The sequence below is a fragment of the Melospiza georgiana genome, chromosome 1 (assembly GCF_028018845.1).
Source record: "Melospiza georgiana isolate bMelGeo1 chromosome 1, bMelGeo1.pri, whole genome shotgun sequence".
In the NCBI taxonomy this organism is placed as follows: Eukaryota; Metazoa; Chordata; class Aves; order Passeriformes; family Passerellidae; genus Melospiza; species Melospiza georgiana.
In genome coordinates, this window is record NC_080430.1 from 52,542,967 (window position 1) to 52,557,698 (window position 14,732).

At 46.3% G+C, this 14,732-nt stretch overlaps 1 protein-coding gene across 1 annotated transcript in view; it reads right to left on the reverse strand.

Moving 5' to 3' along the window:
• The window catches only part of VOPP1 (VOPP1 WW domain binding protein), a 62,739-nt gene extending 48,703 nt beyond the window's left edge, over positions 1 to 14,036 (reverse strand). Inside the window, exon 1 of the mRNA XM_058040270.1 lies at positions 13,855 to 14,036. Coding sequence (XP_057896253.1) covers positions 13,855 to 13,905 — 51 coding nt within the window. The 5' untranslated portion in view covers positions 13,906 to 14,036. The remainder of the gene's footprint in view (positions 1 to 13,854) is intronic.
• Positions 14,037 to 14,732: the final 696 nt, after the last annotated feature.

Sequence of the window (14,732 nt, forward strand, 5' to 3'; positions counted from 1 at the left end):
GGGGAACTTCTTAAAAGTTATTAATTTGTCTCCATCAGGCACTTCCTGACAGCAGGATATTTGCAGACACTACTCATTTTTTTTCCTCCATTGGACTTGCTTTTGGAAATATCTTAACTGAAGCTATTTAACTGAACTCGAACCTCCATAAGAAATTTAGTATCTTCACAGTCTATTTTCTTCAAAGGGAACAGATGACCAATTAGGATTGGAGTTCAAACTCCAAATCATGGAGCCCATTCTGCTCCTTCCTACCAGTGAGAGTTCTGCCTTCACACCCAGTACAACTGGTATGCTCCAGAGGAACCCCAGGGGATCTGTCACACACTAACAACCCACATGGTGAAAGCCTGCACCTGGGGGTTCCAGAACAAGGAAGGTAACATTACTACTAAAGTCAATCAGATTATACATGCTGCATGTGACACTGGCAAAGCAGACAAAAATAAAGCAAAATCTTGTATGGTGTCTCTGCACCAAATGTAAAAACTGCCTTCATATCTTTTTATACAATACTTACACACCTTGAACTGTCTTATCCACATGAAACTAAGAATTAATGGTTTTCTTTGATCCTAGGCAGGAGTTTACATACATACCTTTCATCAAAATTGATGCAAATGTGATACCATTTCAGTTTCACTGGTTTTAAAAAGTTAAGGAAACCAAAATTCATGTACTGTGTTATCTTTTCACTACTTCACACTTGCCTATCAGTCCAGATAGCATTATTCTTAATGTATCTGTACAGTTACAAATTAAACACTTCTCACTTTACAAAAGCTCCTGTAACAGCTCTAACACATCCTTACATGCTTTTGCACAAAACCACTCAACTCTAGTCACATCTTTTTCCAGATGTGTGATTTGAGACTGAAAAATTAAGTCCATTAAGCATCTGAGAATGTACATGGCATAAATAATTTCATATTATCCGTGGTCTGTGCCTGCCCCTTGTCCCCTACAGTTCACAGGATGCTGCACACAGTCTCCTCTGCCTACTTTCCATCTACACTAAGCAACAGCCATATGTTTATTAAGAATATTCCCCTAACACTCTTTTGTCCTGACAACAACAGCAGCATATTCCAGGGCTGATACTCTACTAAAAGGAGAAGGCATAAACACCAAGGAGAAGGGTTCTGTACAAGACAGCCAACTGCAACGAGGAATCACCCACTCCACTAAGGGAATTCTGGGGTGAAGCTGCAAACTGAACTCTCAAATCTCCAGCCTAAAATGAGAAAAAACATGCCAGGAAACAGATATTCAGGCAAAAGGGACAGGATGGAAATCTGTATTTCTTTCAAGGGAAAAGGAATTTTTTTTTTATTTTTAATCTGCATCCAACACCTAACTGCAATATGTGGGAAATGGATTTATAAGGCACTTTTAAGGGCAGATGGTACAGCCTTTCCTTCTGCAAGTAGGGAAAAGTAAAGAAATGACAGGAGAGGCAAAACCCATGTGGGAAGTGGTTGTGCCAGGGCTGAATCATAGATGGAACTAAAGAAAGCCTAGAAAAGAAATAAAAAAGGAAAGCACAGAAAAAAAAATTTAAAACAGGAATGCAGCAGCCAGGGAACTGGAAACTATTGCAAATCATGAAATCAATAACACAGAAAAGAGAGAGGAAAGCCATCCTAAGCCAAGAAGGGTGGAACAGCAGTCCAGAGCAAGGATGGGAGGAGGAGGAAACCAGGTCAGAGCCTGTAGGTGGAGAGAAGATTATGTGGCAGCTTGAAGATAAGGTTAAAGAGCTTGAGCTTCAGGCAGCAAGAGATGAGGAGCTGAAAAAGCAATTCAAGGTAGAGAAGACATAGCTGTAGCAATGAGAAAAGGTGGCAAACTGTACCTTCAGGACAGTGATTGGGAAGGCAAATTGAAACCACACATAAGAAAACTTAAAAATAACCCCAAACCCACAACAAAAAGGCAGCAGCCACCCAGACTCCAGACACTGATCTGAAAACTGCAGAACATTTTTGGAGCCAGGACTAGTGTTCCCAAATGAACCACTGGTGCTCAGAGAGTTTCTTTTGCTCACTTCATCCCCTGCCACAGCCTTTCATCCAGCTTCCTGCCTTCTCCCGAGCTCACCCCTGCACAGCCTTCTCATGACTAAGAGACCACAAGGAACAGCACCCATCTCCTTCACAGTTTCTCCCTTGACTTCAATTAGCATCAGAGAGCTCTCGCTGGTTTGGCACCATCTGATAATTTTTTCTTTTTTTATGAGTCACCTTCCCTTCTGCAAGAAAGGAATAAACCCATGAACAGAGATGCAAGTAAGAGTGGGGCTGAAGCACACATGTTCTTCTCAGTTGTCTCAAAGCAGGCAATGAGCCTTCTTGCTCCTCACCAGGATCCTGGAAATTGTCCAGCACCTCCCAGACACTTCTCAGGGTGGGGTGGGGGGAAGAGGTACTGGCAACTTCAGCATGAAAACCAGACAGCTCTGGGAAGCAAGAGAAAGCAAAAAATGGCCCCAATCCATGGAGAAGCAACATGTGTTCCTTCCTCCATCATCTGTTCTGCCTTTGCACTGCACAGCCTCGTACAGATGCCACAGGCAGGTGGCACAGCCTTATCAAAAGCAGTTGGACACCTTCACCGCACCTGTGGAGCAGGTCACACCACAGTGTGGAGTAGGGGGACCTGCAGCTGCTGCGTCTCACCACAGCAGCACAGGAGCAACAGAGCTGCAAAGTCTCTGCAAACACACACAGCAGGCACAAGTGTTTCCCCCTGTGCCACTGCCCAGCACCCACCTTTCCCAGCCCTCCATCACTGTGGATGGCTATCACAGAAATAAATGCATATTCACAAGCTATTCTTAGCGTTCACCAGAGAGGCGATTACCAAATTACCCAGTTACATAATCTCTTTTATATAATCACTACGATGCTCTCCTCCTTACGCAACGTGGACAGGGGCCGTGGCTGGCTGAAGCAGCTGCTGCTCCCCCAAGGAGAGCTACGGCGGCAGCTCCAGGGTGGGCACAGTGCTGCACGCTGCAGGTGCACAGAGGAGTGACACCAAGGGCTGCTTCAAGGCAAGCAAACTTGCTTGTGTGTGCCTTCAGCCCCGGGCAGACACCACCATCCCTGCCCACAGGGCTCCACAAGCTGCACAGAGCAAAGGTCACCTGCACCTCAGGCTGCTTCAGACAGCAAATCCTCCAGGCAGCCCGTCCCAGCACTCACTGGAAGCAAGTGGGAAGTCTCCATTGACTTTTAATGGCCTTTGGACAGAGCCCAGGATTAGGGCTTTAATAAAAATAGGAAGTCAAGATTACTACAGAATTAAAACAAGCTTAATCCAAATCCCCCTGGCTTTGTGCCACATGGTGTGCCCATGGTTTTTGTCCGCAAGGAAAACCAGGTGAAGCTGCAACCTAAATGTGTTCCCACAGGATGCCTTGTGACAGGTATACATGCACACAGAGCTGGCAGTGTGGGTCAGCACAGCCACGCCAGGAAGTTTCACCAGCCAGGTTTTGGGCATATTTGAATGTGTCTCTTACAACATTTTCAGGATCCCATGCAATGCCTTCTAGGAACACTGAGATACCTGTTCAAATGATTGCCACATACATGGTATAGGGAGACCCAACTTGCTAATATTCACCCTGGGCTTTAAGGAGTCAGAGTCAGAAGTATTACCTACAGCACATGAAAAAACAAATCTAAGACCTGGATTTCAGAAAACAGAAGCCTCAAGATCTACAGATCACCTACAGATTCTGAAACACTTTTCTATCACCATACTGCAAGTTCAGCACTAAGTTCAGCTGGTTGCATGGTGCTGGCATTATGCGAAAGCCCCAAACTGCCTGAGGTTTTCTTCAACATTATGCAACTTGTAGTAGCTCGCTATTATTAGGCACTTATGCCTCTCCTGCTCCCCAGCTTCCCTAGAAATACAGGTCATGCTAAGAAATATGCAGGCAAACACATGCAGCCTTAGAGTAGCACTGTAACATACTTTATGCAGGGACACATGCTACACAAGTTTAGGAACAGAGACCGCTATAGTTTCAGCTACAGAAAAAAAAATAAAAATGAAGCAGCCTAACGTCTAGCGTTATCTTATGCTATCTCAAAATGCAGGATGACCCAGTTCTGAAGAGTTTAAACCTAATCCCATGTGCTATTAGTATTTCTGTATCACAGCCAAGAGATGCGAATTGCTTTAGTCAAGAAGCAGATGAGAGCAGAACTGGGGCCCCTGATGCAAAACCCCACTGCACACGGTGCAGCCCATCATGGCAGTAGGCATAATTTGGGATCAGCAGGCATCCTCTGCACCACTGCTGCTCAAAACACTGAAAATCATGCTTATCTTTACTGATAAATGTTTGGATAGGCAAGACAGCACTCAAGATAGTACCATCTTATGTCAGCCTGAAAAAGAAAAGCAGACCTCGAAAAAGTAGATTTAAAACTTCCCACACACCCATCCTCCCCCACTTTTTTTTTAGGTTAGACAATTGTCTGACCATTTGAAAGCAGCATGTTCAGAGATCATGTGTTCTCTCTTTTGGACAGAGATTCTGCCAAACTTAATAGCACTTGAACAACAGAAGGTGGACTTTTACACCCATTACCCTTCCTGCAATAGGTTAAACCCCTGGCTCCAATTGCAGCAGGGAAATAAGGCCCTGAGCTGCGAACTCACACTGTAAGAGGGCCAGCAGCAAATTCCTGGATCTCACTCACACCAGTATTGAGAAAATTATCTGTAGCAATGAGCAATGTATTTTTCCCCCCAAGGAGCAGAAATGAAAGAAAACACTTGCTTGACTCATCCTTGCCTGGTTTTTGCATCAAAAGCTGAAGCCCTTACAGTCACCCACCAACCAGACTGAGAAACACCACATGTACAGACATAATTTACATTTACAGATATAATGAGGAAATCAGAAAAGAATTCACTAAGTTAACAGGTTTTCTATCCACTTTAGTGAAGAGATTTAACAAAATTGGGAGAAACAAAACACTGAGCAACACCGGAGCAATTCCCCAGGTACAGACCCTTACACTGTCTGTTGTTGCATCACCATGTCTAAACAGTGCTGCACAGTTGGATCTCTTGTGTTGACACTGAAGGGACTGTGCAAAAACCAGCAAGGTATAAACACCTGGTTATAAACACCTAGTTACACAAGGATCTCCTGTCCAGAAAGGGAGAAAAACTGACTCAGACCAGGATACACAGAGGAATTTTGTTGGTGTACCTACAACCATCAGACATGCATGTAGCAAGACACAACAGTGCCAGCCAAAATACCCAAAGTCTGCAGCCATTCAAAAGAAGCCCATCTTTGCTACTACACTCATTGATTTTATTTTTCTTTGCTAGTATATGTTCCCTGACAGAGCTCCTAATTTATTTGCAACCAAGCCCTCTGGATCACAGGCACACGACCTGCTCTTAACCCCACAGCAGCACAAGCCTGTCACTATAAGCACACTGCTGGCAACACCAAGCCAAGCAGAGGAGGCCTACAAGAGCATCATGCTCCCTTGGGTGCCAGTGCCACTGGCTGAGGCCCAAAAAGACGAACATGCACAAGAAAATGCTCCTCTCACATCAAGTATAACATGTGCTACTCATCACCTTCAGCCTGCTATCTGTGAGATCCCTAACACCTTCCCAACATGCTCATGTTCCTCTCATACTAATTTCATTTCAGGGTTCTCCACTTCTTCATACTCCCAGGGAAGATCCAGACTGGAATGCATGTAACTAGAAAGGCATAAGAAAACATAAAATGTAATTACCTTAGAAGGACAAGTCTTGAGAGGTATTGGCTACATTCCTGGAGTCCGCAGCCCTCACATCTTATTCCAGCAGCAAGACCTTGGAATGAAGGATCCATCCCCAATACTATTGCCAGCTCTTTAGTTGCCTGATGCCTATCAATGTCAGAGGTGGGAGACCAGGCCAGCTGGCACAGCATCTTTCCTACTCCAGCTGGAAACAGTGAGCTGCTTCCAGAGGGCTCGTGTGCAGCCAGGACTGGAGTCTAGGTATGCTCCCATCACCCTGCTTCATCACCCTTCACAAATGGCCACTTTCCACTCCTTTGGAAACTTCCTCTGAACTTGAAAACTAAGGCCCAGATCACTTCACAGTCACTTTCAATGAAAGGCCAAGGCTTTGGGGTTTTTTTTTAGACCTCCAAATGAGAGTGGTGGTGTCAGGAGTTTAGTTCAAGCATGGCTTAAAGAAAAAGGCCATGAAGCCATGCAATTGAGAGAAAAGTAAAAGGTAGTTGCAAAGCAGTTCCAAAGCAGTTCCCAGCCTGACTTCTATAAACAATTAGACTCTCTCAGGCATCACTGTATAAACAATAAGGTTCTCAGGCAGTCTTCCCATAACAAGTGTAACACCCTCTCTGGGAAAAGATGGCACCCTGAGAACAGATGTGGAAGTTTTGGGAACCGTTCATATCACAGTGGGAACACTGGTTTTATTTTGTGTAAACAATCAACGGTGTAGTAAAACAAAAGGAGTGGTTAGAGTTTTCTCTGTTAGCCTATCATGAACCTGGATTTTGGAATATGCATGAAGTTCGTTAACGCTATTATTTAAGCTGGCGGATCGATCAATAAATGGAGTTCGATGCATCAAAGGATTGGTCGTTCTCCCCTCACTTCAACAAGGTGGAGTGAAGGGCGCAGCAGAGGAGTGCTGTGTTTGTAATTACCCTCGGCTGGACTTGAGGACAACAGTCCCTCCCATATTGCAAATGATGCTGGAGCTTCCCCAGAAGTACAGTGTCCATCCACGACCCTCTCCTGGCTCACAGAGGGAAAAGACTGGTTGAGCACATCAGCTCCTGGTTGAGCACTTCTGCTCTAAGAGACATGTGGCAGGTGATTTGGGAAAATGGTAAGACTAACTTTTCCAGAATAGTATCTAATGGCATCTTTCAGGCAAAGATAAAAAAAAAAAAAAAAATCACACTCTGCTAGTTTTCCCTTCTAGCAGAGCACAGAAAAGGTTTCCATGATTGCCTTCCACTCCAGTAGAAATGCAGCATCATCTAGGGACACAGTTTATCAGTGGATGTGGCTGTGTTAAGTTTACCATTGGACTCCATGACCTTAAAGGTCTTTTCCAACCGAAAGGATTTTATGATTCCCATTAGGAGATACCTAATGTTTTGAAACAAGAAGTGTGCTACCAAAATGAGCAGTCCTGCTCCAAGCCATACATTCTGTCTCCTCCCTTGCAGCAAGTTCCATGATGCTATACCAAGGCACAAACCTCTGCTGAGCCAATGGAAAACGATTCCCTCTCACTTTTCTCCCCCAGACCCTTTTTTGTGGCTTAGTCATTCACAGCATCAGTGGGCTGATATGATCCTTTAGTGGTCCCAGGGTCACTAGAGCTGCAGGAGCTGCCAAAAGCAGGGATTAGAGACCACCAGCAACAACTCACACCTCTACTGCATGAGACACAGATGAGAAACCACTTCTTGCTAGTTCCTGTCCTTTAAAAAATTTACCAGACTGAAAGCTGAGTCATTGAGAAAGAAGGAAGAGATTTTTAGTTGAGCTATTTAAAATACAGGTGTGGCTAACACCCATTTAGCATGAAGCTGAAGACACACTTCTGAAGAAAGACATTTTTAACTCAGCAGTGATAACTCTTCCATTTAATATGTGAGAAACCTGTCAAGATATATTGTTCTCAAAAAGGAAAAAAACATTCAAAAAACCCAGATTGTCCTCTCATGGCCTTCTGAAATATTAGGCACAGCATTTCATCTCATATCTTACTGTTCTGGTATCAGGAAAGTGATAATATCCACTGTTTAAGACCTTAGCTTTCTTATCTTTAAACGCTATTTAATGCCCAAGATCCCAGGCTGTGTCCCCAGACTTCAGACAGACCCAAGATTCATTTCCCAAAAAACACTATTCAAGCAATTTAAAAAAAAAAAGCTTTTAGAAAGGCTTTGCCTCTTGCTAGTCCAAAGAGAGTTTATATTTGCTATAACAAACTCTAACAGGATTTCAACAAAACCTTCAGCAAAACAAACTCAGCTGCATTGCTGAGCATACAAAGCAACACAGTGCTGTCAAAAATTAGACAAAAAAAGTAAAATATGCTAGCTTTATGTAGTGGTTTTTCATATGGATTTTACTTTTTATATCACAACAAATTTGAAGTAAATTTGTAGCCATCTTGCCCCAGTAAGATATATTTTTAAAATTTTTTTATTTATTTCTTTTAAATTCTGTAGCATAAGCTTAAGCACTAATCTCTTTCTGTCTGTAATTCAGCATACGCTGATGACCAGAGCAAGCCTCTATATGGGCATACTCATTGCAGTTTTTCTAAGCATCTTCTTACTGGAGAAAACCAAAATGAATTTATATTAAACCAAAGAGTTTCAACTCACCCTGTTTTTTTTTACTGACTTTAGTTAAAACCATTTTAAAAGAGCACCTGAACTCTAAGGGCTTGCTTTGGCCAAGTTTAACCTTCCAGCCACCTGCATTAGCTGAGCGGAAAGTGGGAAGAGGAAAAAGAGTCAGACAACTTCCCTTTTATGAAGAAAGCACAACAGAAAGTGCTAAATATTTTCGACTGCCATAAGAAAATATAAACAGGTTTTACAGATGCTTCTTCTAATTTAAACAAAAAAACCCCACGCCAACCAAGCCCAAAAAACCCCACTTGCAGCTACTCTTAGAGGATGCAAATGGCAGTCGGCCACCCATTCCCTACCCACCACCAACACGAATCTGTCTCCTCCTCAGCAGGAGCAAAGTGAGAAAAGTGTGTGAGCTCAGTCCTGCCGCCTGGAAATCACAGCCCATCTCGCTGCTGTCAAGAGGCAGCAGAGCCTTGCCAGCACCACTTGGATCTCCAAGCTATAAATCCTAAGAAAGCTCTTTCCTGCCTTCGCTCTGCAATGCAATAGCTGCTTTGCAACCAGCTGCAGGAGGGTAAGGGAAAAAAACCCACCAGAAATTGTTTAAGCTGTTAAATCCGTTATGTAACCAAAACCAAAAAGGAGGAGAGGGTTAGTGGCCACATCTGCACTAACAACTCTGTAGCAGAATTTTTGGGATAGATTTTTCCCCTTATTCCCCCCAGCCCCCACGGTGTGGTATTTGCTGGGGTCCCTAGGACAAAGGAGGAATTGATGAATCTGACTCCATGTTCTTAGAAGGCTAATTGATTATTTTATGATACTATTATTATATTAAAGAAATGCTATACTAAAACTATACTAAAGAATACAGATAGATCTCACAGAAGGGGTAACAAGAATAATGAAAACTCATGACTGCTTCCAGAGTGCCAACACAGCTGGATGTGATTGGTCATTAAGTTAAAACAAGTCACATGAAACCAATCAAACAATGACCAGGTGGTAAACAACCTCCAGACCACATTCCAAAGCAGCAAACACAGGAGAAGCAACCAGATAATTATTGTTTTCATTTCCCTCTAAGGCTTCTCAGCTTCCCAGGAGAAGAAATCCCGGTGAAGGGATTTTTCAGAAAACATGACAGTGACATCACTGAAAGAACATGAGTTAAAACATCAACAGGGCAGTATCCACAGTATTCCACAGAGAGGGACAGCTCAGAGACAGCAACACTGGTGTGCATGCACATTTGCACTTTCAAGGGTACATACACTCTTACGGTCCTTTATATAAAGGAAAACCTGACCAACTAATGGATAGAAAAAAATAACTGAAACAGGGAGGAAGGGAGGATGTAGTGATCCCCATAATCCTCACAAATTCTTGAACTCCACCTGTGCCTACCATGATTAAAATGTGTAGGTTTTTTCTTTAAGACTGGTGGCTTTCCTCATCTTAATGTTCTTGTTCCTACAAGGATTAAAAAAACAAAACCCAAAAAAAAAAAAAAAAAACCAAAACACAAACAATCAAACTAAAACTAGAAACAAACCTCTTCAGGAAGGACAGAAATTTTTGGTTTCTCTGATTTGATAAAATCTCTTCTGTTGAAGCCCACTTACAAAAAGAATACTAAAAAGCTCAACCCAGCAGATAACCAACTGAGGAGCACCAGCCAACTTTGCTTTTACTTAAACAAATCCTGTATGACAGACTGTCGGGAGTATTTGAATTTTCTTTCAAGATAACACATTTTGCTGTTCCTATGACACGTCCATTTTCTTGTTCTTTTTAATAAAGGCACTTGATTCTTGCATAGTATCTTCCATCTGACAAATTAACAAGAAGCCTCTACTGATCACTAGATTCTCCTGGATGCAATATAGTGGCCAATCAGAGGTTTAGGCATCTAAAATTACTCGACAGTTTTGAAAGTTGAGGCTGCCCAGCAAGCTTCTCTGCAGCAGCAACAATAAAACACCATTATTACCACTGCAGCACAGACAGGGTCCTCTGTCAGCCTGCAACAGCTCTGTTCAGCTTCCCCATCCTTGAGCTGAGCTTCAGCTACCGAGCTCTCCTCCATCCAGCACTTCTACAGCTTGTGACAGAAAGCAAGCACTCAGTCTGAGAAGTAAGCCCCACAGAGACACTGGTGCCCTCATTCAGGCTGAAAATAAGCTTGCTTCATCAGGGGGTGGGGGGACTGCCTGTTCAGTTTTATTTTTTCCCCATTCCAAAGACATCACTATTCATTAAAGTCACATTTAAGCTCAGACAACCAAAGCCCTTGGGATCACCGATAAAAGAGAAGCAGAAAATCTTGATATACATGCTCCAAACAGTCATCACTTCAAGGACCTCTTCACATCTTTTTGCAAAACTGAGAGCCAAAACTGAGACGAAATACAGTCCTGTTGTCAGAACCACGAGCCAAGCCAGCAAGCAAGACTCGTGGTTATTTGAGAGTGCAGAAATCATACAGCCCAGCACTGTGGGTATCCCAGTCATCCAGGCTCCTGGTGAAAAGGTGCACTTCAAGCAACTGCAGTTAATGACACACTGCTAGCTCCAAGTAGCCAAATTAATTTGAAAAAGACAGATAATGATTCAACAGTCTTCACTTCCTCCTACCAGAACCAAAATTACCTGTCAAATTGTCCACCTCATTTTACCTTACTTGCTGAACTGCTCAACTGCAATTAAGTCATGAGCAAAACACAGGACATCTTTAGCTTTTCTCCCCCAGTAATGTCTTCTCAGAGCAGAGCTTTCTGGGTCCTGGGGTTGGAGATTTTTCTTCCACCATGGTCTTTGTGGTTGCAGTGAAAAAACCCCCGTCACACAAGAAAACTCAAAATTAACTCCGCTCTCCCACCATCACAGTGCTCTGGGTGTGTTTCTGTAATTAGCACATCTCAAGCTTGTCTAGAACAAGGAGAGGCATTTCAGCACCAAGAGACAGCAACTTCTTATGTGTAAATCCTGCTTTGGTGGTGATGCCTTTTGTCACCTTCATGAAACCAGCGACCAGCACATGGAAACTCCTTCCCCTGGTCCCTCAAGCCCCTATTCATCAGGAACAGCAGACCCTCACCTGCTCGTGGGAGACTGCCAGAGCCAGCTACTGACGAGGCTCCAGCCTGAAAGCCACCGACACACACAGTGCCCACATCCAAACTCACACCCACCACGAACCTGATGTATACTTAACTGTGAAGGAGTTCATTCCTTTCATCAACATAACCAGAAATAGTGGTTTTGCAATACACAAACATTTTACAACAAGTATTTTGGGTCATCTACCCAAGGAAAACCCAGCTAGAACCAGCAAACCACTGCACGGTGCTCTGACAGACTAAATGGGTTCCTCCCCACAGCACCTGGGTAATAGAGCCTTTTGCAAAATGATGAATGAAAACCACACTTCTCAGCTCATGCTCTGTCCAATAATAACTAAGACCATGTTGAAGCTGCAAACAGATTTAAAACAATTGCAACAATGTTATTTCAGATAATAACCAGCACAGAACTTTGTGCAGAAGACAGCGAAAGTTTCATGCACCAAAAACCTTCAAAGCAACCAGATGTCTCCGATTAAGTTATTTAAACAACCAGCATTCTGTTTCTGGGCATGTAGAATACAGCCTTATTTACAAAGCCATGTCATTTTAATAGGCAACCTAAGAGCTTCCAAGACAGAAAAAAAAATACCACAAAACCAGATGGCAAAACAAGCATTCAAGATTAAAGGAAAAGGGGGCGGGGGGAACCCCACAATTAAAACCAGTAGAAAAGCTTAAATAACAGCACCACTGGCTAGATCCAATGAGGATTTATGCAAATTACTTTTTTCGGGCACGAATGATCTTTTTCAGCAGAATACACGTTAGGAGAGCAGACACATCTAATCAAAGAGATCCTGGAGGGGTGAAACCTTTCAGCGTCTCAGATGAACACAATCCCTCAGGGAAATGGTGGTGTTTGTTTCATTTAATCGACATTCTGCTATTCCTGCTTTCTGAAGAGCTACTGTGGAGTCAAGAGCAGTTGAGGGCTAGAACCAAGGCCAGGTTTACAGCCAGGGAAAAGAGATGCAAATCAATTAGCCTGTAAAGAGTTACACTTATTTACATTAAGCAATGATTTTGATCTGAGTGTTTTAATGGCATGATGCTGGATGGCACAGTGGGCAACACACCAGAAACCATTCATCTACGTAGGTGGCATAAACATGTAGTAAACATCATTTGCATGAATTACATCCATTACCAAAAGCAGTAACTACACAGCCAGCACTCCGGTTTCCATGTATGGGTTTGGTGGTATGCCGTTTAAAAAAAAAAATAAATTAATTTCCTGTCTAAACTGCTCTATCACAGAGGCAGCACAGCCCTTTCACCTCTCTGACACTTTCAGCCACGTTGCCTCTGGGCTTTAAGAGCGTGGAGATGTACCCAAGACAAGCCCACGGGTGTTTCCGAAGCCAGCCCGGCACGGTGCCGGCGGTGACCCCGCGCGGGAGCGGCACACGGCAGCACGGCTCTGTCCCGGGGGACACTGCTGTCCCCTGCCCGCCCCCAGCCCCGAGGGTAAACCACACACCGACACACAGCTCGCCCCACAAAACATCTGCCCATCCGCCCGCTGGAATAAAGAGCTGCTTCCCCAGCCCCCGATCCAGTGTCATCCCAGCCCACCGGAGGGAGGTTTAAACTAGGCGATCTTTAAGGCGTCTTCCAACCCAAACTATTCTAGAACTGCGTGGCACAAATCCCCCCTCCAATTAATGAAAGCTCCTAATTCACTGTTTGTTTGGTTGTTTTTAAGTACGAAAGCTGCGCTATCCAGGTTTTCCCCAGAAGTTTAACCACGCTGCACGGTGCCGCCACGGCTCCCCGTAAGCTGATGCCGCCGCACCGACCTCGCAATGGACACTTTGCTCAGGAAATGAAAATAAGAGGATAATGAAAATAAGAGATGAGCCTTCCGTCTAACCCTTACTGACAGGCTTTACGTCCCCTGGACAATCTGCCAGTGTGCTGGGAATGGGCAGCTCCCAGCAGCTCGTGCCCCTGCGTACAGGTCCCGTGTTACTCTGCTCCATCACACCGCGGATAATCCTGCTGTGCTCCAGCAGCGAGACCCCGGACCCCCGGCGAGCGCGGCCGCCCGTGAGCACCGCGCCCGCAGCCGCGCCGCGTCTCGCCCAGCCCGGCCCGGCCCGGCCCGCAGCTCCCCCGCACCCCTGACCGCGCACCGCCTGTGGAGCCGAGCCCATAGGCAAAGGCATTAACCCCGAAATAGATCACGCCGGCCGGTGCGGGCTGCAGCTCCCCTCGCCAGCCGCGCAGCTCCAGGTCGCGACCGAGGGCGGAACCCCGCGGGTGAACCCGGGGCTGCCGCAGACGCCGCTGGGCAGGGCAGGGCAGCGCTCCCCTCACGGCCCACCTCACCTCCCACAGCAGCGAGAGCAGCAGCGCGACCCCAGGGTGGAAGCGCTTCATCTCTCCTCCTCCTCCTCCTCCTGTTCCTCCTCCTCCCGCGGCGGCGGCGGGCTCGCCCCTTCGCCTCAGGCGCGCACGGGCGCTGCCAGCCGCGCCATCCCCGACGGCGGGGAGGGAGCTCCGGCGGCAGCGCGCACGGCGGGCTCGCAGCAGCCGGGGGAGGCGGCCGCGAGTAGCCGGCACCGGGGGCAGAGGGACGAGGCGGGGTAGAGCGGCGGCGGGGCGGGGAGGGAGGCGGGGAAGCCCCGCAGCAGGGCGAGGGCGGGCTGACCCGCCGATCCCCTCAGCGACAGCGGCGGCGGCCGGAGCCCAGCGAAGCAGCGTCGGGGTGAGGCGAGGCGGAGACCAGGGGCGCTGGGGCAGGCGGCACAAAGAGGCCGAACGCCGCCGCCACCGCCACTGAGGGCGGGCAGAGGAGCGGCCCGCCCAGACCCCGGCCCCGCCCCGCGGCCCTGCCCGGCCGGGAGGGGGCGGTGGTGGCGGATCCGTGACCCCGCGTTTGCCCCCGCGTTTGCCCCCGCATCTACCCCTGCCCCGGGCCCCGCATCTCCCCCTGCCCCTGTCACCGCCCCCGCATCTGCCCCCGGCCCCAGGGGACAGTACCGGGTTCCTCCCTGGTGCCGCGCGGGTCGCCCGTGAGCACGACACCCCTTCCCGAAAGAGCGATCTTCTGGATTGAATCCAGAGGAGGCAACAAAGATGCCCAGAGGGCTGGAGAATCTCTCCTACGAACATCAAAAGAGTTGGAGCTCTTCAGCCCGGAGAAGAGAAGGTTCTGGGGACACTTTAAAGCAGCCATTTATAAACCTAACTAAAGAGGGGTTATA